Genomic DNA, 27,472 nt, shown 5'->3' with positions numbered 1-27,472 from the left:
ACAGATCACAGTTCTTCATATTGCCGCAAGAGTTCAATGCCAGTGGAGTCCCTGCCTGAGGCCATATGAAAAGACAACTTTGGGTTGGATGCATAATAACCCAGCCATCTCTGACTACCATTTGCAAAGCAACAGTCTCTTTGATGCCATGACCCTCTACAGTACACACTAATCACCTATAAAACACTCTTGGCATACCAATTTACATATTTCTTAAATATGTCCTGACTAACTTTCTGCTGGATCACAGAGCTTTCTCACTAGTTTCTCAACACTGCAGCACCCAGGTTACAGGAATTAGTACTGTTGTGTACCAGTGTAAACACTTGTGGAACTTCTTAAGGACATTTTATGCTGCCCAGCCCTCCCACATATTGATTAATTTATGCTTACCTTTATTTTATAGTGCTAGTTGTATAATGGGCAGTTGAAAATATATTCTGCCGATTCTGACCCAAAAGAGATTAATGAACCAATGTTGGTTATTGCTATAGGTGTTTCCTTTTGGTTGTATCTATAGTCTCTACTGTCCTTTCTTTAATTAGGCACGACACTGCAACAACATGCAGAAAGCTCGAGAGCTGTGGGATAGCATCATGACCAGAGGCAATTCCAGATTTGCCAACATGTGGCTGGAGTATTACAACCTTGAGAGGTACAGCTTTATTATATTCCATTAAAAACAGGCTTGATTTTTTTTTGTGTACACCGTTTTGGAGATGGCAATTATAACGGAATTATGGATAGAGTAACCAATTTATTGGTGCAGGCAAAAGCTTAAGGAGAAGCAGGAAAGTAAAATGGGTTTACAATGTAGTGTAACTGTAAAAAGTGTCTTAAAGCGCATTTGCACTACAAATCAAATTATTACTACACGATTAAATATGCTACAGCACAAACACAATTCGTTCCATTTTTAACTAAAGTAGGGCAGGACCAGCCCAAGACAAACACAGCCCTTTAGCAGGAAACATCAGTTTTTCCGAAGATGCCCTAGCAGCGCCTGATCTTCTTTGCTGCATATTCTGTACACATGCTCTGTGCTGCTGTCACTTGCCTGACCTTACGGCAGACTCTCCATATACTGAAATATATAGTGAATAAAGTACCCCCTCTTGTAAATTATATAGTACTGTAATTTATAAAGATATTCTAAGTCACTGAGGAGTTATGTGACCATATAAAAGCACGAGGCTGCAGGCGACTTGTGACAGGTGTGAGACATGCGATGAAGGAAAGAGAAGCCCTTCATCGCATAAAACCGGTGAATCACGTTGTGGGAAGTAATGAAATGTGGAGCCCGAAAGCTATAGTGGTGGGAAGCAAGGGTAGAGGAGAAGGCAGCACCTGCGAGTGCTGTCTCTTTAAGCTTATAATTGGCCCATTCTGAAAAAAACTCTAAAACCTCGAGGCAAAGAAAGATTTTACAATTGGGAAAAGGACCACATCCACTGACTTCTACATGACCCCTGCTGCTTGTAGATGGAAAACATTTATAAGGTTTTCATGGTTGCTAGGAGTTTTGTGTATTTAAAGATTTTACTATTAAAAAATTTTGAAAAAAAATGTGTATTTCAGAGCCCATGGAGATATACAACACTGTCGGAAAGCGTTGCATCGAGCAGTTCAATGTACTACAGACTATCCAGAGCATGTATGCGAGGTTCTTCTTAGCCTGGAGAGAATAGAAGGTCAGTGTGCATTTCAGCAGCACATAATTGGAAACTAGGTGCTTGTGAATCTTGTTTGTATAATGTCTAATAATGTTTGGATCTCTTACAAGTGTCTGTGGGACACTGGGACTCCTCCTCCCTGCTGCTATACCCTTCACTACATCTTGACAGTCCGAATCCACAAGATCAGGCAAATGATCAAGATCCAGTTGAACAACTCTACCACTTAGCTTACCTCAACCATCAGGATGGGGGTTCCAGGAGCAGGCAACGCTTTTGTGGCTGACAAAAGAGATATTAGTCACATTCTCACCCAGGCAGAGCCTTATGAACTCACCTTTCTGCCATCAATATTTCATGTCTGGAAAACTGGCAGGCAGATTACCGCAGTCAACAAAAACTTTGACCCACAGGAATGGTCTATAACACCAGGTCTTCCTCGCAATCACCAAGTTTTGGGTTGGCCAGATGTGGACCTCATGACCTCCTATTAAATTTGCAGGGTCCCTCAGTTCATGGCCCACTGCAGTGGCCCCTTGGCACTAGCTGCAGATTCCCTGACAACCGCATAACAATTCCTTGATTCCCACCAAACCATGGCGACTGCCTCCGGAAAATGACCTTTTCACCCAAGGCCCCATCCAACATCCCTATCCAGATCTCCTGGCCCAATAGCATCTCACAGCTCACTCCACTAGGGGTGTGGGAACCTCTTGGGCCTTTAGGAATCCATCATCTGCAAAGCAAGCCTGCAGGACCTCAACATGGTTCTCTATTCACTCATTTACCAAATTTTATAGATTTGAGGTCATTTGCAGCTTCTCACACTCCCTTCATCAGGAAGGTGCTACAGGCTTCCATGATATAGACTATAAGGCCCCGCTTCTACCTGCCCATGGGATAATGGGAAAGCTTTGGTATGTCCCTGTGACCCACAGACAGCTTTTAATCCTTTTCTCTTCAAACATCTGTGGGACAGGGGGCTTCCCTCACTAGAAGTTGTCCCTATGGTTGCTCTCTGTCATTACCAGGATGTGCATAGTTATTATAGTTTTCTAGTTCTGCAAGTTACCTCTCTTTGGTAGACCAAACTGACTGTCTTAAAGGAACAGTAACACCAATAAATGAAAGTGTTTTAAAGTAATTAAAATATCATGTAGTTTTGCCCTGCACTGGTAAAACAGTACTATAGTCCATAGAAACAAGTTGGTGTGTGTAGCAATGGCGGAAACTGAAAAAATGCTATATGGCACATGTTAAATAGTAGATAACAGATAACACCATTATGTTTTAAGCTGGCCATAGACGCAAAGATCCGATCGTACGAATCGTGGATTCGTACGATTTTCGGACCATGTGTGGAGAGTCCTGACATTTTTCGTCCGTCGGAGATCGGCCGTTTGGTCGATCGGACAGGTTAGAAAATTTCTGTCGCCTGCCGATAATATCTCTGCGTGTATTGCTGATCGTACGATTTTCAGAGGGAGACTGTCACTAGTGTTGTCAGACATAAGTATCGTACGATTGCTGTCAGGGGCAGAACATTGGGTGATCTGTTCTTATTTGATCGGAATGGTAAAGACTTTGATCTGAATGGTTAGTGGAGGGTCGGGAGATGGGAAAGTCCGATCGTACGTTGATTCGTACGATCGGATCTTTGCGTCTATGGCCAGCTTTACTGAGCTTATCTGCTGTCTCATTTGATTGGCTGCCCCCATTTCTACACAGCAGCTTATTTATATAAACTAGTAGTGTTTCTGAAGCAAACACACCACTTTTACATTGCATTTTGTTTGTATTACTTTAAAACACTTTTTCCTTTTTTTGATGTTTCCTGTTCCTTTAGGTCAGTGATCCCCAACGAGTAGCTCGTGAGCAACATGTTGCTCTCCAACCCCTTGGATGTTGCTCCCAGTGGCCTCAAAGCAGGAACTTATTTTTGAATTCCAGGCTTGGAGGCAAAATTTAGTTGCATAAAAACCAGGTGTACTACCAAACAGAGCCTCAATGTAGGCTGGCAATCCACAAAGGGGCTACCAAATGGCCACTCACAGCACTTATATGGCACCCCAAGAACATTTTTCATGCTAGTGTTGCTCCCCAACTCCTTTTACTTCTGAATGTTGCTCATGGGTTCAAAAGGTTGGGGATCCCTGCTTTAGGTAGTTTGTATAGTAGCAGGGATGAGGAGTCTTCTTACTCTTCTAGTGTCATGCCTCCTGCTGGTGGATACTATACCCCATGGTCCCTCTGTCCCACAAATATATGAATAGAAAAGTATTTAATGGTGCATATCACAATATCCCCTTTTTGTACACAGGCTCTTTGGAGGATTGGGATTCAGCAGTGCTCAAAACAGAAAACCGCCTATCCCGAGTGAAAGAGCAGAGAGCAAAGGTTAGATATACCGCTTTGTGCAGAAGGAAACTTTTTGAAATGAGAGGATGTATTGAGCAGATATTTTGTGTAGTGTGATGAGTCATGTGGCGCATGTATGTTATTCTGACAGTGAGTATGTGCCCTAGTGAAGTGTGGGTTGATCCCAAACCTGTGGGTTGGTTAAACCAGTGCGGCACCACAGCATCCCCTTTCTAAGCACCCTTTGCTCTATGCGTTCAGGGGATTTTAGTTCTATATACTCAGTTTGAAGACTAGACTGTTTTTCTTAATCTGCTTTTGCTTTATATCACAGGCTGCAGAAAAGGAGGCAGTGCTGGCCAAGCAAGAAGAGGAGAAAGCAGAGCAGAGGAAGAAGTCACGTGCCGAGAAGAAAGCTGCAAAAAAATGTAAAAAGGCGAAACCTGGAGAGAAGCGCAAAGCAGATGATGATGATGAAGATGAAGAAGAAGAGTGGGGAGAGGAAGGAGGTGTGGTTCAATAAATTTGCTTTAAAGTTGTTTGTTCAGATTTGAGACCATGATTGTGTATGTTCTACAATTATTGGACAAGAGCTAAACCTGGAGCAAGGAATTACATAACCTGTCAGACCAGTAGTCGAAAAGTGAGGGAAATAATAGTTTGAAATTAAGATTCTTTTGGGTGCTGTAATACTGTAATCTGTATTACTGTAGATGATGTTTGTCTCCAAGTTGATAAATATGCCCCATAATGTTAGCAATTGAATTGTTAATACATAACCAACCCATAAGGAAAAAACAAGGATGTAGAACGCCACACAACTTGACTCTGGTGTATAAGAAGCATGAAGAAGTTTTTCTACTGCGCTGTGTCTAATTCATCCAGTTTCCCAGGGCTTGTTAGAGTAAGAAGGCCAATGTCCTTACATGGCACCCCCCTGTAAACTCTTCTGTAATTCAACCATCCTCTGTACCACTGGTTGTGCTCTGTCACTCAACTGTAGTATTATATAATCTGCAAGCATGTATGAAGTGCTTAAAGTGGTGTGCTCTCAGCTCAGGACATAGTTTTTGTTTTTTTTTTTTTAATATTGATCAACCCTAGGTAGCCTATCATGTGGCTCCCTCCAGAGTGAATAGATGGGAGTGTGGTAAAAAGTTGGAAAAGGGAGGTGGCTACAGCCAGTTTTAAAGGTGCAACCTTTATGGAGCGAGAACACATCCTTAATATATCTAATTATGATTTGTTACTAAATATGTAAAAGAAAGGAGCAATGTTTTAGTTAGCTGCCTACTTCCTTTCTGTGCGTTTTATATGTTAAATAGGATGAATTCCCTTGTAATGCTGAAGAGTTGTTTGAGATGATTAAATTTAAAATATATTTTATGGCTAATGCTAAGTTTTGTTTAGAGTTTTATTAGGCATGTACGCTACCACACCTCTCTCAAACGTACCTCACACTGATAGTAGGAATAATGATCCAATCGCATGCAATTTGTTAAATTATGATGAAGGATTTGGTTGCATAAGTACTGGCCAGATTGTGGGGTTTACTCTGATCTCTGTAGCTGTATAACAAATCTGTTTTATCATAGAACAGCCAAATAAGAGGCACAAGGGAGATGAAGAGATCTTGGAAGACAATGAGGCAGAAGAGATGGAAACAGAAACTGGTCTTTTTGGTAAAAGTGCTCCTTCCAAGTCCCAAACAGGCAAACAGAAACCACAGACTTTGAAAGAGCTGCCTAAGATTCTTCATGACCGGAACAAGGATAGTATCACTGTTTTTGTTAGCAACTTGCCCTACAGCATCTCTGAACCAGAGAAGCAGCTTAGGAAAGTGTTCTCTAGCTGCGGAGAGATCTCTCAAGTGCGAGTCATCTATAACAACAAGGGAACATTCAGAGGATATGGCTACGTGGAGTTTGCAGAGGAAAAGAGTGCTCAGGATGCACTGAAACTAGACAGGAAAGTTATAAATGGGAGACCAATGTTTGTGTCTCCATGTGTGGACAAGAATAAGAATCCAGATTTCAAGGTCAGTGAGAAAAATCAAATGTATTTTAGTAAAAGTAACATTTGTCCTTATTATTTGTGGGAGAAATAGATTTATTTCTTTATCTGGCATATGTATTTTGACTTTGAGTATATATTTTTTTCAATGCCACATGCTGGATTAAAGGATTTGTAAATATTTAGATTTTTGTTCCGCCCAACTTTTACAATACCTACAGATAGCCATGAAAATACCAAAAGGGTAGCTGTGTGCTTTTGGGCTAACTTTTACAGCAGATAATTCTACACAGATATGCCAAATATCCACATTGTGTATGAAACTTTCTGGTTACAAGCTTAGATTGTATAAGATATTGGTGTGTCTCCTTTAAAGACCGGGGTTTTCAAAGATGTGTTGCTTGGTTTACATTCTGTTTCAAGTAGCTCCGTGTTCCTTTTGTAGACGAGGTATTTGAGCTCTGTAGCAATACCAGACAATTATTTAATTAAACATGTCTGCTTGGTATACGTATCTCCCTATAGTTATTTACACCTGGTACTGAAAGCATTCGGCCATTTTCCGTTGATTGTTAAACACAAACTAAACTAAGCGAGCCCTCCAGTCTTTTGTTGCTTGTTCTTGACGATCCAGGCAACTATATAGGCTATTTTAACAAGAAAATAATGTGATGTTCTAGGTATTCAAGTATTGCACACAGTTGGAAAAACACAAGCTGTTTGTCTCTGGATTGCCATACTCCAGTACTAAAGAGGAACTGGAAGAACTTTTCAAGGAGCATGGGGCCATAAAGGAGATTAGACTGGTGACAAATCGCTCCGGGAAGCCAAAGGTGACTATTACTTTTCTCTCGTGCTTTGTAATGAAAAAGAAATCCTTTAAATGCAAAAATCAATGATTTCTATCAGTGCATGTTTGCTGGAAGCTCAAATGGAGAACAAGATTTAATATCTGCTAAGCCCTTTTTAATGTTCCTTCGGTATTTAATGGAATTATATGTGTGCCAGTATGCCTTAATTTTTTAGTTTTCCTATGGGTTTGCATAATGGAAATATTAAAAGATTAATTTGAAATTGTTTTCAATTAGCTCTTTCTTTAGAGATTACGTGAATGTATTACTGGTTTAGCTTGCAGCTAGAGCCTTTAAAGGGGTTGTTCACCTTCAAACAACTAGTTCTTTTCAGATAGATCACCAGAAATAGCGACTTTTTACAATTACTTTTTTCACTAGTTGCTAATACTCCAGAGATGCTGCTGAGAAATGTATCCACTAAATGTTGCCAAATTGTAACCGTTTAGAATCTGCACCGGAATTACTAAACTGCCAGACTCAAACACCAGAGACAGGAACATTAAACTTTAAGCTTAGATTTTGGAAAATCAGTAAAAAAAAAAATAAAATAACAGAAAGTAATTGAAAAAAAGTCTTTATTTCTGGGGAACAATCTGAAAACACCTGAACTGAAAAAAGTGTTTGGAAGGTGAACAGCCCCTTTAATGATGTTAGCCATACACAAAGATTTGCTCATTTTGTGTGGTCGCCAAAAGATATGGCCACCCAAGTGATGGTTAATATTGGGCTACTCTGATCATTTGGTCCCAAGCCAAACTATTATTATCACAGGTCATGCCTATGCAAATACGTTGGGCACATCATTGGCCTGAGGGGATTTTCAGATCTTCCTATTGAATATCAGGCCCATCCCCTACCAGATCTTTCTGTGGTGTATTTGTAAGGACATGATAGACGTAAAGGCTGATATGGATAACACACACACACAAACACACACATGCTTTATTTTATACCTTTTCTTTCCCCGTTCCTCTTCATAGGGTCTTGCTTATGTTGAATATGAAAATGAAGCTCAGGCTTCACAAGCAGTACTTAAGATGGATGGAATAAAAATTAAGGACCATACAGTAAAAGTGGCAATTAGTAACCCACCACAGAGGAAACAGCCAGATGTCTCTGAAACCGCTATAGCCATGGTTCCACGACCGACCTATGGAGCGTAAGTCATCTTTTTTTAGGAGTCTTATTAAATGGTCTATTATATGGCATGGTTTTTGTGAGGTATTTATGGGAAATTTGTGATTTCCAAAAGTGTATAGAAGGTAAGGTGTACCGTCACTTTTAAAGGAACCGTAACACCAAAACAAGGTGTTACGGTTATGTCTGTCCAAAACCTCATCCAAGCCATTCTTAAAGGCATTAACTGAATCAGCCATCACAACATCACCCGGCAGTGCATTCCACAACCTCACTGTCCTGACTGTGAAGAACCCCCTACGTTGCTTCAAATGAAAGTTCTTTTCTTCTAGTCTAAAGGGGTGGCCTCTGGTACGGCACTTTATGGTTAAAAAGATCTCCTGCCATTTGTCTATAATGTCCTCTAATGTACTTGTAAAAGTGTAATAATGTCCCCTTGCAAGCACCTTTTTTCCAGAGAAAACAGCCCCAACCTTGACAGTCTACCCTCATAATTTAAGTCTTCCGTCCCTCTAACCAATTTAGTTGCACGTCTCTGCACTCTCTCCAACTCATTTATATCCCTCTTAAGGACTGGAGTCCAAAACTGCACTGCATACTCCAGATGAGGCCTTACCAGGGACCTATAAAGAGGCATAATTATGTTTTCATCCCTTGAGTTAATGCCCTTTTTAATGCAAGACAGAACTTTATTTGCTTTAGTAGCCACAGAATGACACTGCCCAGAATTAGAAAACTTGTTATCTACAGAAAAAAACCTAGATCCTTCTCATTTAAGGAAACTCCCAACACACTGCCATTTAGTGTATAACTTGAATTTATATTATTTTTGCCAAAGTGCATAACCTTGCCAAAGTGCATAACCTTGCATTTATCAACATTGAACCTCATTTTCCAGTTTGCTGCCCAGTTTTCAACTTTGACAAATCACTCTGCAAAGTGGCAGCATCCTGCATGGAACCTATAGTTCTGCACAATTTAGTATCATCTGCAAAAATAGAAACAGTACTTTCAATGCCCACCTCCAGGTCATTAATAAACAAGTTGAAAAGCAAGGGACCTAGTACAAAGCCCTGCGGTACTCCACTAACAACACTGGTCAAATTAGAAAATGTACCATTTACCACCACTCTTTGTAGTCTATCTTTTAGCCAGTTCTCTATTCAAATACAAATACTATGTTCCAGGCCAACATTCCTTATTTTAACCAGTAACCTTTTGTGTGGCACTGTATCAAATGCTTTAGCCATCCCAGAATCGAGGTCTCTACTTACATTCTCATAAAAAGAAATTAAGTTAGTCTGGCAAGATCTATTACGCATAAAACCATGCTGCCACAAACTCATAGTATTATGATTTGCTATGAAGTCCAGTATCTTATCCTTTATTAACCCTTCGAAATGCTTTCCTACTACTGACGTCAGATTAACTGGCCTATAATTTTGAGGCTGTGAACGGAATCCTTTTTTGAATAGAGGCACCACATTAGCAATTCGCCAGTCTCTCGGCTCTATGCCAGATCTCAATGAATCCTGAAAAATTAAGTAAAGAGGCTTGGCAATCACAGAGCTAAGCTCGCTAATTACCCTGGGATGAATACCATCTGGTCCCGGACCTTTGTTTATCTTAACATGTTCTAGTCTCTTTTGAATTTCTTCATGTGTGAACCATGCATCATTAGTTGTATTAGTAGAATTGGGACTATTAAGAAGGAAACCTTCAATAACTGGTTCCTCATTTGTGTAGACAGATGAAAAATATGAATTCAGAATCTGCGCTTTTATTTTGTTTTCATCAACCAGCTGACCCCCCTCTGAAACTAAAGGTCCCACCCCTTCCTGCTTAATTTTTTTTACTATTAACATATTTAAAAAATAATTTTGGATTCTTTTTACTGCTTGCTGCAATATCCTTTTCCATAGCAATTTTAGCTTGCCTTATAGCTTCTTTGCATGATTTATTGGCCTCCTTGTACCTTATAAATGTTTCGGCTGTACCAGCTAACTTGAAATCCTTAAAAGCACGTCTTTTCTTACCCACCTCAACACCAACGCTTCTATTGAACCAAAAAGGTTTTGCTTTGCAACGTCATTCCTTGCTTACAAGGGGAATATACTGTCAAGTATATTTATTAAGCAGTATTTTAAAGATTCCCATTTTTGTTCCGTGTTTAACCCTGTGGAAAGCATTTCCCACTTAATATGTTGCAGAGATGCCCTTATGCACGTCTGAAATTTAGTGTTTTAGTTACTCCCTTATAGAATTGCTTCTGCAACAGAATCTCAAAGGAGACCATGTTATGATCACTATTCCCTAAATGCTCACCCACACAAATTTTAGAGATGAGTTCAGTATTGTTAGTTATTACAAGGTCCAAAAGAGAGTTATTCCTAGTAGGTTCTTGAACGAGCTGGAATAAAAAGTTGACATTCAGCATATTTACAAACCTACTAGCTTTTTCTGTCTTAGCAACCCCATTACCCCAGTCAATGTCTGGATAATTGAAGTCACCCATAGCAACAACTTGACCCAGCTGTGAAGCCGCTTGTATCTGCAAGAGTAGCTGGGCTTCATACTCGACACTTATACGAGGTGGTTTATAGCATACACCAATGATAATTCTTTTTGTTACCTTTTGCCCAGTCAAAATCTCTACCCAGAGTGATTCTACACCCTCACCAGTGCCAGCTATGGTTATTTCTTTAGCGCATGGCTTTAATTCAGGCTTTACATACAAACACACTCCTCCACCCTTTTTAATCCTTCTGTCCCTCCTAAAAAGTGTGTAACCATTTAAATTCACAATCCAGTCACATGTTTCATCCCACCAGGTCTCAGTGATACCAATTATATCATAATTGTTAGAGCATGCAATTAATTCTAGGTCTCCCATTTTATCTGACAAACTCCGTGCATTTGCCAGCATACAGTGGAGGTTACTACTTTTACTTTTGAAATTTGCATTACTTAGTGGAGAATTATATGTTAAGTTAGTATTATTCTGTTTTTCTTGTAACAGAGGGACCTCCTTAGCTGGTAAACTATATGCCCCCCTCACTCCTCCCCCATGACCCCTTTCTAACCTCATTGCCCCGTCTACCCTAGCTTCCCCATAATTCTTTATCTCACCCCCCCCTTGCCTAGTTTAAACACTCCTCTAACCTCTTAGCCATTCTTTCCCCTAGCACCGTGGACCCCCTTCCATTGAGGTGCAAACTGTCACGACTGTATAGATTGTACCCCAACGAAAAATCAGCCCAGTGCTCTAGAAACCCAAACCCTTCCTTCCTACACCAAGACTTGAGCCACGCATTTAGCGCCCTAAGCTCCCACTGTCTTCCTAAACTTGCACATGACACAGGCAAAATTTCAGAAAAGATGACATTGGAAGACCTTTCCCGGATCTTAAAGCCTAGATCCCTGAAATCATTCTTTAAGGTCTTCCATCTACCATTTATTTTGTCATTAGTACCGATATGCACTAAGACAGTTGGGTCGTGCCCAGCCCCACCCAATAATTTGTCTATCCGATCAACCACATGCCGAGCCCTGGCACCAGGTAGACTGCAAACTGTTCAGACGACAAATTACCCTATCCACTTTCCTAATAATTGAGTCCCCTACAACCACAATCTGCTTAGGCCTGTCTCTGCTCTCCTCTCCACCACCACTACTAGAGAAACTGGTCTTCCAGCTGTTAGAGAGATCAGCCCCATATAGAATTGCCAATCCGGAGTTCATACTCCCATCATCGTCACGCGATCTGGCAAATTTGTTCCGATGTATAAGCTCTTGATCAGCCTCTATTTTCCTTTTGCCCAGCTTAGATTTTCTAACTGTCACCCAGCTAGCTGCCTCAACAGCCTGCTGCTGTTCTGTTCCCCCCCCCCCCCAAACTATCTGACCCCGCTAGGTCCTGCTCAGTGAGCAAAAGACACCTTTCAAGATTGTCAATTGACCGCAGTGTTGCAATTTGTTGCTCTAGTGCTCTAACTCGAGCCTCCAAAGTGGCAATTTGCTCACAACCACCACGGTGTTCCAAATCTGCATACATATGACAGATTGTGCACTGAGTCAGACCTTCAATCTTGCTAGCACTCATTATCCCAGTTACAGATCAAAACAGGAATAAAAAAATAAATAAAATAAAAATTAGGTTTAGAACAAACTTTTGACCTAGTTTGAACCTCATTTAGTTTGAAAGTCCGGTGTTTGTAACTCCACTTACAGATCCCCCACTTACAGATCCCCCACTTACAGATCCCCCACTTAAGAGCAGCTAAACACTGGAGTCCCAGGGGTTCTATTTATACAGTCTGTTCAGGTGCAACTAATCAAACCCCACCCCCTCAAACGGAGGGAAAACCAACTGCAAAGTAAAGCAGGTCGTGACAAACTTGCTGTAAGCACACTAGCACACCAAACTTTGCTGTTTAGCACCCAAGACAGAAAAAAAACTATAAAAAAGGAAACCACAGTATTTAAATATAAAACCTTACTATAAAATAGCAGTTAATAGCAAATATGTATCCTTTTCAGTTGATTTGTTTGCTTTTAGTTGCTTTTTCCAGTCAGCGGCTTGTTTCAAACATAACCCACAATGCATTGCACTGAGATGTTCCGTTCCTTATTGAAATCACATGTGCGCGGAATTGTGGGGTTTGGAGGATGCAGGCTAAGGACAGCTGGCTGTTGATACAAAGTAACAGTAGTCAACCAGCTCAGCAAAGTAGTCAGACAGATCAGCAGGAGAGCAGGGGGCTAGGCTTAGGGAACTGTTTAAACCATTAAAATTATGAAACGTTGCTTGAAATTATGTTTACTTTTCAAAAAGTTTAAGTTATGTTTTTGTGGAGTTCCTCTTTAAGGACATTGAGACATTTTGTGCCTAAAGCTACTAAAAATGCCTTAACCATTAAACAAAACAGGGATTGTTTGTCCATATATTGCAATATATTTAAGTCATCCCCGTTGTGACCAGTCCTACACTCAATTGCATCTGATTCATTAAGAATTCTATTGCTTCATTATACATTTTACACAGGCACCAAGTTTTACTTGCAACTTACTCGCTGCTTTCAAAGTAAAACTCCCAAACTTGGCTGCCCTTTTATTAGACACCAGTGGGACAAATACCCTTCATGGCTATATACAGATTTATAGAATCAAAACAAAATGCTTGGTGCCAAGAAATAATGTGTATAAGTGTTGGCTGAACAAATAGGAATTTTAAATGTAGAAGTAATCTATGTATTTTCATGTTATGCTTTTACTGGTCCTTTATAAGGAACATTTTAAAATTGCACATCTTTTATTCCATCATTATATGTTGAACATCTTATCCCATTGTTAATAATAAGGGAATATTTGGCAATACAGAGGCCTGTGTGACATTAAAACCGTCTCTAGTTGTCATATTGCCTAGTGAGAGATGTAAAATCAGAATGCTACTGCATATTGGTATTGTTTAAACTACAAGCATGATCTAAACTGTCATTTGTTTTATAGAAGGGGTAAAGGAAGAACCCAGCTGGCGTTATTACCCCGCTCACTGCATCGTCAAAGTGCATCAATCACTCAGAAAACAGAAAATGGGACACCGCAGGAACAGGCCACTTCATCAGCTGCTGCAGGGGAGCCCAGAAAGTTGTCCAATGCAGATTTTGCTCGACTGTTGCTACAGAAGTGACCATGAGCAACAAGCTGCCATAAAACTTTTTTTTTTTTTTTAATCTTTATTTTTAATAATTTTTCCCCAAAGAGAAATATTAGGAACATAACGTTATATTTGACACCGTAGTATAAAGAGTTGCAAATATTGGGGAACTTTCCCACCAATCAATGGAGCAAGTGTGAAAGCAACAATCCCGCCTCCTCCATCTCTATTTGGAACAACACACTGTGTTGTTTAAAACTGCTGTGAATTACATTGTTATGACAGGCGATAACCTCCTCGCCCTTTCTCTACATTTTATTTTATATATATATATATATATATATATATATATATATATATATATATATATATATATATATATATATATTTTTTTTTTTTTATATATATAATGAATATTGTTGGAACCTATTGACACCGCATAGGAAAAACTTGCTGCATCGACCGATCTGGGTCTAAAATACTGTAACAACATTGCAAGTTTCCTTGTTTAACCTCAGTGATAGTATATTTTTGTTCTTTTATTGGGAACATAATAAAACAGTTTGATTTAAAAAGAAAAAAATGAAGAAACAAACCAGCGTTGCAGATACATCATCTTAATTCTACATCTTGTTGATGATGTTTCAGGTATGTGGTTGGGGAAATACCCTGAGATATTGAACAAATAAACAGTTCCATAAGTAATCAGCCTTTAGTATGACTAAAATGCTAACACATTGATTCAAAGTTAACAATAAAAAATCAAAGGGAGCGGGTAATTCAGAAATATGGAGACATGGTATAAAGGAATGGGAAGTATATATAGATTTTCATTATCCTTTCTGCTATTCTGTTGTGTTTTTAAATGGAAAGTGAGTGAGCAAGGTCCCATTGAACCTATAGGTTATCCAAGGTTTGCGATACTTCAGAAGTATATATTTATCTGTAGTAAGGCTGGATTTATAGAAGAGGTTCTCCAGGACTTTGGTACAGTCTATCTAGCTGCTAGGAGGATATGATTTAATAAATGCTGTTTGACATTAGGTACCCCTTCTGCTGGGCCGTGCATTACAGCATAGATCAAATTGTATGCGCTTACCCAAAATCAAACAGCTCTTGGACAGGTCCAATATATGTGGGCAATATTTCCTAGCCAGGGCAGCCAAGGTAGCATTGATCATTTAACTGGGGTAAAAAGTGAAAAAAGGACATTATAGCCAGATTCTAAGAGAACTGTATTAAGGGAACTTCATTTCAAATTGTCCCAACATTTAACCCATTGGTTCTCTGATAAAGATATACCTAGTTCTCTTTCCCAGATTTGTATATATGCTATATCCCTGAGCTGTTTGGGGGAAATGGTTTATTATATACTGATATAAGACTGATATAGCTTTGGGTTGGCTTGCCCTCTATACATCATCTCTCAAATAGATCTTTACCTCTGGATTCTTTTTTCCCCCCAACATTGGGTAAGAGTTGAAGGCCCCAAAAGCATTCAGTTATGGGGAGATGATCACTTTCTGCCGTAAAAACTTTTGTTGAAAACTATTTTTCCTTTGTGATCTTCTCCTCTGAGGTTAAACTGCAGCATATGGGATGCAGAGATAGGATGTACTCATACCTTTTATTTTTCCAGTGAAACTGTAGACTTTCCTCATTTCCCTCATATTGAGGCACAATCGATATTGCTGGGGTAGCCGAAAGTCGTCTGTTTTGGGAACTTTTTTACTCCAAACATAAGGGGAAAAAGAAAAGATGTTGACAAAATAATCATATGTAACTATCCTTATATAGTTGTTTTATACAGTATATAATCTTGCCTTTTCCTTGTAAAATCGCAAGCAGTTATCCAAGTTTGATAGAGACAATTATAATATACGCTGTACCCGATTAACCAGCTGTCTTTTGGCCATCTTTCTAATCCTGATGGCAGTTTATTGCTTCATACAACAGGAATGCCCAAGCAGCTGTCGTGCGCACAGTCTCTATTGTGGGGGTGAACTATTAATTCATACTTGTGTCTGCGCTTTGCCTAGTGTTTAGCGTAATTCAGTTTTCATATAATGTACTAACAAGCCCACAATAAGGATTGTACACTGCTTCAGAATTGGTTTGCTTCTTTGTACCTGCACTCCTGTAATAAGCACATTCTGCTTTCCGTACCCGTTCGTTTATTTGGTTTTCGTGTGATTTAAACAGAGGTGGAAACCCCGTTTTGGTTCTTTACTTTTACAGAGGAAAGTTAAACCTCCTTAGCCTATTTTTTCATAATGAAATTTTGATATATATATATATATATAGTTCATAGAATGCAGCCGATGTTTTATTTTTGTTTAATGTGCAGTCAAGATGTTTGTCAGATGAAGGATGCACTGAAAATGCATTTGGAAGAAAAAAAAAAAATCTATTTTCCCACATAGTTGTGTTTTTTTTTTTTTTTTTAACCCATTTAGTGTTTGCAGACTGTGGATTTGCAGCGATGTGTAAACTGACAGCTTGACACTTATGGGTGAGGAGTTGCTGCATTTTACTGTGGATGTTTTCTATAGAGTTTCTTTGTGTACATTTATTGTGGGGTTTTTTTTGTTTCCATTCCTGTTTTATTAAACTGCCATTTCCCAATAATATAGATTGTTGTTTTTGTACACAAATGTGCACACCCAGTCATTTATTCCCAGCGTGTGTGTAGGAGTATACAAACTCTTATAAAAGAGAAGCATAAATGTCTGGTTTCCAGTGACATGGTACAATATACACTTTATTATATGCAGAGTGCTGGTCCTCTTATCACTAAACAGAGTGCTGCACATAAACCCACATGATTTCCTGGGTTCCAAAAAGAACTAGAAATAATAGATGTGACGCCACTCTCAGATATGTCCTCTTAGTTTATTTTCTAGTATGTGACCAAAATGCTATGTAAGATTGTATACATATATAATATACACGTTGCTAGCTATCTTAAAGGTGCATAAAGGGGCTGAAGTATGAACATTTGTTTTTAACTTGTAAAAGGACTGTCCAGAGTTTGCAGGCATATATGAGACTAACCGTGGAAGCTATACCATGGTCGAAGTGAAAATTAGAATTTCGAGCTAATTTTTGTGTACTTTGACCAGGGAATAGTTCAAATTCAATTCAAATTTGAAAAAAAATTAAATTTCTAAATTTATCATGTACTGTCTCTAAAAATTCGACTTCAACCATTCGCCATCTAAAACCTGCTGAATTGCTGTTTTAGCCTATGGGGGATCCCCTAAAACCTATTTGGAGCCAATTGGTGGACTTTGAAATATCTAAAAGTTTAAAGTTGAATGTTCGTATCTCTGGTTGAGTCTGGCCACTCAGTAATTCAGGTGCAGACTTTAAACTGTTACAATTTAGTTGATACATTTCTCAGCAGCATCTCTGGAGTATTAGCAACTATTGTATCAATTCCAACAGCTGCCTGTAATGAAACCCAGAGATTCTGCTCAGCAGAGACAAAGATAAGAAATGTATCAGTTTACAGGATCGGCGACCCCCCCCCCTCCCAGAGTTGCATCAGAAGGTGAAAAAAGACACCTGACACTTCAATATTAGAAAAACTGTGACACACAGAAAATGGAAAGTCGTTGGAAAAAGTCATTATTTCTGGTGATCTATCTGAAATCAACTAAATGTTTGAAGGTGAACCACCCCTTTAATTTCGGTTGGTCTTTTTGAATTCGAATTTCGAAGTTTTTCAAATTCGAAATTCGACCCTTGATAAATCTGCCCCCAAGTGTACACAAATGTTTGTAGCAATCCTCTACACTAATGCACTGTTTCTCACTGTAAGGCCTGGTCCACATGCAGTGGTTAAAGGGGTTGTTCATCTTCCAAACTTTTTTTTTTTCCAGTTCAATTGATTAGAAATCACTTTCGATATCATACTAAAAGTTAATTTAAAGGTGAACAACCCCTTTAATGAAACTCGGGGATTCTGCTCAGCAAGGCCAAAGAAATGTATCTGCTAAATATAACCATTTAGAACTTTTTACAGTGTTGGCACCCTCAGTTAGAAAGACATGAGAAGGTGAAAAAAGAAACTTGGAAAAAGTCTTTAATTCTGGTAAACCATCTGAAGCCAAGTGAATTGAAAAAGTGTCTGAAAGTGAACCCCTAGTTCCAATAGCCTCTTCTACTGCACTGAATGGACCTATATTAGAAAAGTCCAAACATGTTTGGGTGCTGCTGTATGTTTGCTTTCGTGCAGGAAACTGTTTTATATGGTATTATATAAAAGAATGCTGTCTGTATTAAAAGCAAAGGTCACATCCCAGCCCCTATACCCTCTAATACCAAAGCTACGATTCATGGTTTCCTGATTAAAATTCTTAAAGGAGAAGGAAAGCTACCAAAGTCGTTTATTGCCAATAGATTAGCCACAATATTGCAAACTATAACACTATATTTATTCTGCCAAATGCTTTACCATACCTGAGTAAACGGCTCTAGACACTCTGTTTGTTTAGGATAGCAACTGCCATATTAGCTTGGTGTGACATCATTTTCTGCCTGAGTCTGTCCCTGCTCACTTATACTGTAGCTCTGGGCTCAGATTACAGCAGAGAAGGGTGGGGGGAAAGAGGAGCAAACTGAGCATGCTCACACCCAGGGCAAGGAAGTTTAAGCTGAAGGCAGAAAGTCTGATACAGAAGCCCATGTTTACACAATAGAAGGAAAGAAATGTTGTGTTTCGTTTGACACAAGACTCATTTATATATTTATATAGATCTTTCTGATAAAGCTTACTTGATTTTAGCCTTTTCTTTCTCCTTTAATAACATTGTTAAATACAAACATTTTCTGGATTCCCAATGCAAAAAAAAAACCCCCATTGGCTTCCAGATTATTGTTGTTCAAATATTTTATTGGATTTTCACAATACTTCCACCTTATTAATGGTAGAATAATTGTGATATCACCTTATCACTTGGATATGGAAAAATAATAACTGATTCCTTGCACCAGTGATCCCATTCATCCACTTACGCAATTATTCTAATAAAACATCCTGTTCTTACACAAGCAGCCATTCTATGTCCTTTATAAATGCTAGAAAAGAATGGAAGGAAAAGTTAAGGATCATCATACACTTGTCAAACCACTGCCTGGTGACATTCCATTAAGACAGTAGGTGCTTCAACATCAAAATAATTTATTATTTAAAATATTGCACACAACTAAAGTGCCAAATGCTTGAAAAAAAAAAAAAAAAAATCAATGGTGGGTTCACCGGAAATATTCAGTTATATAACTGAACTGGCATAACTTTCAGTCATTCTGAGGTTGCCATATAAATGCCAGTAAAAAGCAGGACCAATCTGCAATTACATTGGGCTCTGCAGGAATTATTGTCACAGAAACTGAAATGATAATAAACAAACTGGTGATAAATAACAGAATTCAGTTATAAAATCTGTATAAGGCAATAATGATGTTCTAGAGATCCCCTTGCACCAGTAGAAGATCGATGATATGATACGTTCTTCAGATTAGAATGTCCAGGATAATAGTTCACAACCTGGCAGAATATATAAAATGTAGTTGAAACACCAGCAACGCTCTAAGGAGAAATCATTTTGAAACGAGTGACATCCCGGCACTGGAAATGTTATGCAAAGGTAAAATAATCTTCCAGATTTAAATGTAGACTTAAAAATAAGACAACATGCTGGTATTAAATTTGGATGTGCCAAGCAGACTGGTCGCTGATGTGGAGATCCATTTGTTGGGCTACATTACCAATACAAAAACAAAGTGCTTTAAAGTTATCTTCTTGTTTTAACAAGAAAGAACAGACACAATAAGCTGCACCACATATGCAGTATCATGAAAAAAACATTTTTTTACTGGAGTAGTAACCTCTTTCAAATCCTTTACCATCTTAATAGGATCCACGATACAGTATAGGAAAAATAGACCGGTCACAAGTGCCCTTCTTCCTCGTATTCATTTAAATAAAAGATTATCTGCAATGCAAGCAACATATTAATTGAATAATATGGGCAGATAAAACTTAAGACCACTAAAGATTTTTCCTGCAGACCTGTGCATAGTACAGAGGAATACAGACTATAAAGGAAAAGGTTGAGCCTGGTGTGAGGTTTAACACCATGTGGTTGGATGTAGTCCCCAATAAGGGAAGTCCCTGAAAGGCCACGCCCACCAGCAGTTATAAGGGATTATAGACAGAGCTGAGGAGTTGGAAGCAATTTTGGGTTTCGGAGTCACCCCAAATGTGATGACTCCTAATAAATTTAAAAACTGAAAATAATCAGATTTAAAAGCTTCTGTGGCGGAGAATCTGGCAGAAGCAATTTTGTTTATAAGGACAATGCTTTAGTTAATTTTGGATTGTATTTAACAGCTATTCTACAGCAATAGACCAGGTTCAATTAATATAGAAGACGTTTTAGGTTTTCCATCTCTTTTTGTTTTATGTAGTTTAACTTTGGTTTATAATAATGCCTTGTATGTTGTGTACTTAACATGGAAAACACATTAGTATATAAAAGGAACAGTAACACCAAAATTTGAAATCGTTTTAACATAATTCACATATAATATACTGTTAGCATGCACTAGTAAAAGCGGCGTGTTTGCACAGGTTATGCACCAAATACATAAAACTCCATTGTATTGGACAGAACCTGTGCCTTTTTTCCTGCGTGAAGAGCTGCACCCATGGCTACACAGCAGCATGTTTATATAAACTATAGTAGTCTTTCTGAAGTAAACACACAGCTTTTACCAGTGTAGAGAAACATTACATTATATTTTCATTACTTTGATACACTTTCAGTTTTTGGTGCTACCGATCCTTTGAACACAATGTAATTTCTCCTACCGCAGACCTGTAGTTCACCAATTCTGCGTCTCTTCCGTTGACCTGGCCGGGTCCCTTAGCAACGTATGTGAAGGATGAAGGGTGGGTGTTTCCCCCCCCCCCGAAACGTTGATGTTTGGTGGCTAAATAAAAGGGGATACTCCCCAACTGCATTAATCAGAGTGTGTGCGGATCCGTTTTCTATACACATACCGTTCCTTTAAAAGCAGAGGAGTTGGAGTCAGAGGTACCATAAAATGAGGAGTCGGAATCAACAGATTTATGTACCAACTCTACAGCCCTGATTATAAACATAGAAAGGAAGGCTATCACTACCCAGCCTAAGAAAACCAAATCTAACTAAACCTGCAAGCTAAGATGCTAGCATTTTCATACAAGCTAGAGAACACAAAGCAAGGAAAACGTTTTGACAATCACCCTGAAAAGCGCTTTCACACTTCCAGGAAAGTGGAATCAAAACGTATCACAACTTTGCCCATAGCCTTCTATGAGATTAGAGATACCAGATTAGTTCTTCGTTTGGGATAACAAATCCTGAAAGCTTGAGCGATGAACGATAAATATTTGATGTACATTTATCAATTCAATCACCAAGCTGCATTGATTCAGTATGGGACGATATTATACGGAGTGCTAATAATAGGCTTATAAAAATCCAATAGGATTGCCATACAACATGCCTCTAGTTTACAATCATTTACAAGCTATTATTATTTATTACAGGGAAAAAAAAATATTGTTTAAAATGAACTCTATAGAAAATGACATTTCCATATCTCTGAGCTTGTCTGAATGATGGTTTTTGAAAAATAGATCCTATGCTATACAAAGAGTGAATTATAATTATATTTGCTTCTAAGGTTCAGACAAAGTGCAAAGAATTAGTAAATTAGTATGTGCAATAAAGCCCTTTACATATGTTTTTTTATCTTATATGTTTAGTAATACTGGTTAGTTTCCAGTGTTCTCACTAGAACTTTGATATGCCCTGGAATCTACTGGTATACAGCTCAAAGGCAAAATTCCACGTTTGTAAAAAGGGAAATTCTGCTTATAACCATTACATTTGATGGCAAGCAGCAGTATTTCGAATTTTGGTTCACTAATGAAAGATAATCAGTAGCATAAATCATTATCCGATATATCATTTTCCTTATTATTGCAATTCATGGACTTGTGATCCCACAAGTCAATGAATTGCATTTAATACAAACAAAAAATCTAACTAGCAGCATAACATGGGCAAATAAATTAAGATAATGTGGCAAATAAAGCCACGCGGAGTATGATTCTTTATGTTTTAAGTCGTCTTCATACTACAGACGGTAATCCAACCCTGAAAATTAAATCTTTATGATTCTGGATGCAATTTATGTGATAATTAAGTGGGATGCATTTAAAAAAAAAAAGAAAAAACATTAATGAACACCATCATGCACTTTCTTGGACAGGACATATTTGCATGGCGTGATTAGATCATCCTGTTCCCAAAGATTTCACAGCTGCAACGGTGATGTTGGGCTGATTAGTACGATCAAAATTACACCAGTGTGTAGTATGAATGAAACCTAAGAATATACCTTGTAAAGGGGCTTCCCTTAGATACAACAGTATGAGGGCATTGTATCTTAATGTATCTTCAGGTAACTAAATGGAGGGTCAATTCCACTAATAAATAGGGTAAGGCATGAAAGGCAAAGGAGTATTGTGTAGGTCAAGTCTTAATTGTAATAGATTGTTTGCACTCTGAAGAACCATGATTGGGCTCTGGAAGACCTACAGGGTGTTCTGCTGTAGCAATCAATAAAAGATCTAAGGTGCTTTCAGTACATTTGGCTATAAATCTTATGAAAGGCCTCACGTCACCTTCGTTGGCTATTTCTAGAACATGATAATACTCTGAGCGCTGTTCTTTCCTTACAGTAATTGGTGGGTACCCTGCTTGCATCAAAATAAGATTCATAAGCAAGCGAGATGTCCTGCCATTGCCATCTACAAAGGGATGGATATATACTAGTTTATAATGGGCTAGAGCAGCAAACTCCACCGGGTGTAAGCTCATTGCTTCTTCAGAGTTTAGCCACTGCACAAATTCCTGCATGAGTTTCTCTACATCTCTAGGGTGGGGTGGGATATGATGGCCAACAAAAACTTGGTTACGACGAAACCGGCCAGCTTCTACAGGATCCACATAGCCCAAAACCCGTCTATGTATTTCCAATAAGTTGTCAATAGTCATTGATCCTATTCTGGAAACCAGAGTTGCGTTGACGTATTTCATGGCAGCATGCATACCTATGACCTCATTCTGCTCTTCCAAGCTCTTTCCTGGCACGGCATAACGGGTTTCAATAATGTGCCGGATCTCTGAAAGCGAGAGGGTGTTTCCTTCTATAGCAACTGTGTGATAGATGTGGTGGTAATAAGACTCTTCCATTACCCTGCGGAGAGCAGGATTGCCTTTTGGAATTGACAGTAGTTTCTTTACTTTGCTGTCGATTATACTGAAGTACCTCTGGTCAATTTCTTCAACAAGGGGCAGCGTCCGATCTCGGTTTATCAAAGCCTTCTCGTTATGTGGTGATAGTGTCAGAGCTTTTGAGTATAAATAGTCGGCCTGAATGATGTCCTTTTCTTCTTCCAGGAGGATGCCAAGCTCATTTAAGGCATCCACATGATCGGGGTCCATCTTTAAGGCATGATGAAGAAGCTTGTGTGCTTTATCCTTCTTCCCCTGGCGCTTCATTTCTAAAGCTTGGTTTAGAGCAGCTTTGGCTTCGAACGTGACATCTAAAAAATGTAAAAGTCGTTAGCATTGTTTTGTTAAGGGTGCGGGTTTGATTCCAAAATTGATGAATCATTATTATTGTACATAACATCTGAAGTATATAATCATAGATATTAATATATTTTAATATTACATCCTAGTCTTACAAATACTTGAATTGTGAAAGCTGCTCAACTTGGCTCTGTGTTTATGAATTTTAATTGCGTTGATAAGGTTTATAATACACAAAAGCCATGAATATCTTGTAAATGATATCCTTATAAACGGTGAGTTCTGATGTCATCAGTTATAAACGGTGAGTTCTGATGTCATTTCTGTCACATGACTCACTGAAACTTGTGTGTTTTAATAAATAAAGTACCCCCTGCTGCAAAATATGAGGATATTATAAGTTACCGAGGAGTTCCATGACCTATATAAAAACACTCGGCCTTCGGCCTCGTGTTTTTATATGGTCATGAAACTCCTCGGTAACTTATAATATCCTTATATTTTACAAGAGGGGGTACTTTATTCACTATATATTACTTGTTTTTGGTTTGTAACTTAAAAGGACAAGGAAAATACCAATTTTAAAGCACCCCTAGTGAATACCTATGCTTACTTTTTACACTGGGATAGCTCTACTCATCCGTAACTTAAAATGTTGCAAGCAGTCCCTGGGAAAGCAGTGAAGATAGGATTGTGAGCTCAGTGGAACAGAACCCTGGTGTGATGCAGTGTCACAGAAGATGAGCACTGGCTAGAGGTAAAAAGTGATTGTTTTCACTTGCAGGGGCACTTCCAGTCGCTTTCCTTGTCATTTAACCATCATTTACACGAGCAATTTCCAGTCACTTTCCGTGTCATTTAACATCACACTGCAACAACATTGTATAAAGGAGCCATTTGAATGGCAATCCATAGCTGTGTATGGGGCAAGCAACAGCAATCATAGTCTATAGTTACATATGTAAATAAAATCACTATATATACATAGCTGTGATCAGTTACTTAGCATATGTGCAATCTACAGTATGCCATATCAGAATAATGTTTCTGTATGGCGCAACATCTGAGTTGTTTATGGTGACTCATGGTAAAAAAAATCGGTCATTACTTGTTATATCGCAATAACAAAATATATACTTGGTGTCACAAAACTGCATCCCTCCCCTAACAGTAGTTGTACACTTGCTGGAAAGCCATATGTCACATTTACCATCAGAAATATATATTTATTCTAGGACAGACATATTCTAAATTAGAACAAATAGAAAATCCTCTGCTCTAACTGAATGTCAGTACCTGATGTAGGCTTCTGTTTCAGCACAAGAAGTTCAATTGCCGTTGAGGCGACAGCGAGACCCCTGGTCTGGCCAGTGAATGTGTGCCCCCGATCATCACCCCCCCACAGGTTATACTGCAGCAATATGTTCAAGGCTGTTCTGTACTGATGCTCCAGTCCACTCAAGGGTAAGAGAAGCACCAGAAGTGAAGCAGACAGTAGCACCAGCGCAGCGCGCAGCCCTACACGAGAGCCCAAAGATGCCCATTGACACTCTGTCACTGCCATTGATGTGATGCTTAACCAGCGCCAAGTGTTTCAAGCAGGGTCATTGTCTTCAATGTCTGCATGGATCTGAAAATATACAAAAAAAGCAATGGGTAAGAAAGGGCTATAGATGTTCAGGAAGACATAGCTCAGTACATTTACATGACCCCAGCAGTGGCCTGACACCTGGCAGAGGATGCTGGGAGATGTAGTACAACAATATTTGGCGGCTGGACATTCAAAGAATGAAAAGGGAAAGTTTCTTGGGTAATTACAAGAGCCTGACATATTATACCAATGAAATGCCTTTCAGTTTAAGGTACAACCGCTACCACTGTAATCATCATGTCAGTATGTGGCAGCTCTTTATTTCCTCCCCACCCTCTCATTACACACGCTGCCATCCCACACTATTACTATTACCTCTTACTGATCCATGTAATGACTGCCGTGTCCACTTGCAGCTCGAACACCTCATAATCGTCTCCAATATCCGTAAATACCCATTGCTAGATAGTCAGCTGCAATGCTTCCGCCTTGCTTTCTAGTAGACTCTCTTCCAAGTACAATTCCCGCCCACACGTATATTTTTTACCTTACTATTGGCTGAACCCAGCGTCAAACATTTAGAAGCGATGGCTATTAGCCTGTTAGGGCCTTACCCACTGGCCACGTGTTCTAAATAATGATACGTGGGATACTGAGCGTGGTGCCACTTGGTTGGTAGAAGAAAACGTCTATTAAGTGCTAGCTCTGCATTTGATTGGCTTGTCGATTATACTTCCCGTAATGACAAATGAGCAAGTCGAGTAGTGGAAAGGAAATACAGACACAGGCTGTGCTTCCGCCTTCCTTTCCCACACAATGTTTTCATTGACATGGGACTGTGTGTTGCTATGTAGACATATACTTTTGAAAAGTTGGATACATTTGTACAGTCTTTTGCTTCCCCTGGACTGTTACAGTATGAGCTATCTGTTCACTGATAATTGGATCTTTAAAGGAATTGTTCAGTGTAAGAATAGAAACTGAGTAAATAGATAGGCTGTGCAAAATAAAAAATGTTTCTAATATAGTTAGTTAGCCAAAAATGTAATGTATAAAGGCTGGAGTGACTGGATGTCTAACATAAATAGCCAGAACACTACTTCCTGCTTTTCAGCTCTCTAACTCTGAGTTAGTCAGAGACTTGAGGGGTCATATCTGTTGCCTTTGAATCTGAGCTGAATGCTGAGGATCAATTGCAAACTCACTGAACAGATATGTCCCATGTAGGCAGGGCCGCCATTAGAAATCACGGGGCCCCGTACAACAAAATTTTTGGGGCCCCCTGGGCCCCGCCCACACTGACGACCAAGCTCCGCCCCATATCCCGCCCACATCGCAGTTAAAAGACCACACAGACATCAGCGCTAAAAAAGTAACCCCCCCCCACACAAGTTGTAAAAAGCTATTGATGGTCAGGGCCCCCTTATAAAAAAAATTGGGGCCCCAAAAAAAAAAAATTAAAATTTTTTTTTTTAAAAAACATTGGTGGCAGGGGCCCCCTGTTAAAAAAAACTTGGGGCCCCAACAAAAAAAAATGTAAAAAAAACTAAAAAATAAACAAACATTGGTGGCAGGGGCCCCCTTCTAAGTTAAAAATAAATTGGGGCCCCAAAAAAAAATTTGAAAAAAATTAATTTTTTTTTGAAAAAAAAACAAAACATTGGCGGCAGGGGCCCCCTTATAAGTTAAAAACAAATTGGGGCCCCAAAAAAAAATTTGAAAAAAAATTAATTTTTTTTTGAAAAAAAAAAAAAACATTGGCGGCAGGGGCCCCCTTATAAGTTAAAAACAAATTGGGGCCCCAAAAAAAAAATTTGGAGAAAAAAAAATTTTTTTGAAAAAAAAAAAAATGGTGGCAGGGGCCCCCTTACAAGTTAAAAACAAATTGGGGCCCCAAAAAAAAATTTAAAAAAAAAATAATTTTTTTTTTAAAAAAAAAAAAAAACTGGTGGCAGGGGCCCCCTTACAAGTTAAAAAAATTTGGGGCCACCAAAAAGAAAATTAATTTTTTTTTAAAAAAAAAACCCAAAAAAAAACAATGGTGGCAAGGGGCCCCTTACGAGTTAAAAAAAAAATTGGGGCCCCAAAAACAAAAGTTTTAAAAAAAGATTGGTGGCAGGGGCCTATAGAATATTAAAATAATACATTGGTGGCCAGGGGATTAAAAAAAAAAAAACCACAAACTGGTGTTCAGTAGAATTGAACTCATGGCTTCAGTACTTCAACTTCGCCTCCTTTCGTGACTTCGGGTCTTTTCACCGCTTCAGGACTTCGGCTTCGGCTGTTTTCGTGACTTCGGGTCTTTGCGCTGCTTCAGGACTTCGGCTTCGGCTGTTTTCGTGACTTCGGGTCTTTTCGGCGCTTCGTGACTTCGTGACTTCGGCTTTTTCCGTGACTTCGGGTCTTTTCGTCGCATCGGCTTCGGCTTTTCAGCACTTCCGCATTCGGCACTGAAGAGGCAAGACGTACGGCTCGGGCGCTCGTAAGGGGGGCCCGGATCTTCAAAAAAATGCAGCGCTGCCGGGCCCCCCTTC

At 39.0% G+C, this 27,472-nt stretch overlaps 2 protein-coding genes across 2 annotated transcripts in view; one reads left to right on the top strand and one right to left on the bottom strand.

Moving 5' to 3' along the window:
• Positions 1–16,319, top strand: part of sart3.L (squamous cell carcinoma antigen recognized by T cells 3 L homeolog) — a 37,107-nt gene extending 20,788 nt beyond the window's left edge. The window contains exons 12-19 of the mRNA XM_018260856.2: positions 546–655; positions 1,579–1,691; positions 3,994–4,070; positions 4,366–4,540; positions 5,627–6,069; positions 6,725–6,877; positions 7,879–8,057; positions 13,544–16,319. Coding sequence (XP_018116345.1) covers positions 546–655; positions 1,579–1,691; positions 3,994–4,070; positions 4,366–4,540; positions 5,627–6,069; positions 6,725–6,877; positions 7,879–8,057; positions 13,544–13,724 — 1,431 coding nt within the window. The 3' untranslated portion in view covers positions 13,725–16,319. The remainder of the gene's footprint in view (positions 1–545; positions 656–1,578; positions 1,692–3,993; positions 4,071–4,365; positions 4,541–5,626; positions 6,070–6,724; positions 6,878–7,878; positions 8,058–13,543) is intronic.
• A 2,251-nt stretch (positions 16,320–18,570) lies between these two features.
• Positions 18,571–25,848, bottom strand: ficd.L (FIC domain containing L homeolog). Its single transcript, XM_018260844.2, has 3 exons — positions 25,314–25,848; positions 24,644–24,977; positions 18,571–23,358 (listed from the first exon to the last, which is right to left on the bottom strand). Exons 2-3 carry the CDS (start codon positions 24,909–24,911, stop codon positions 22,283–22,285), a joined length of 1,344 nt encoding a protein of 447 aa, XP_018116333.1. The 5' UTR covers positions 24,912–24,977; positions 25,314–25,848; the 3' UTR covers positions 18,571–22,282.
• Between the last annotated feature and the right edge of the window lie 1,624 nt (positions 25,849–27,472).

The sequence above is a fragment of the Xenopus laevis genome, chromosome 1L (assembly GCF_017654675.1).
Source record: "Xenopus laevis strain J_2021 chromosome 1L, Xenopus_laevis_v10.1, whole genome shotgun sequence".
NCBI lineage: Eukaryota > Metazoa > Chordata > Amphibia > Anura > Pipidae > Xenopus > Xenopus laevis.
The sequence above is the reverse complement of the archived record's forward strand: the minus strand, read 5'-3'. Positions and strand labels throughout refer to the sequence as shown.

Coding starts and splice junctions, on each gene's coding strand:
- ficd.L (XM_018260844.2), bottom strand. CDS start 24,911: ATGGCAGTGACAGAGTGTCAATGGGCATCTTTGGGCTCTCGTGTAGGG. Junction 23,359..24,643: donor GAAACAGAAGCCTACATCAG/GTACTGACATTC, acceptor TACATTTTTTAG/ATGTCACGTTCGAAGCCAAA.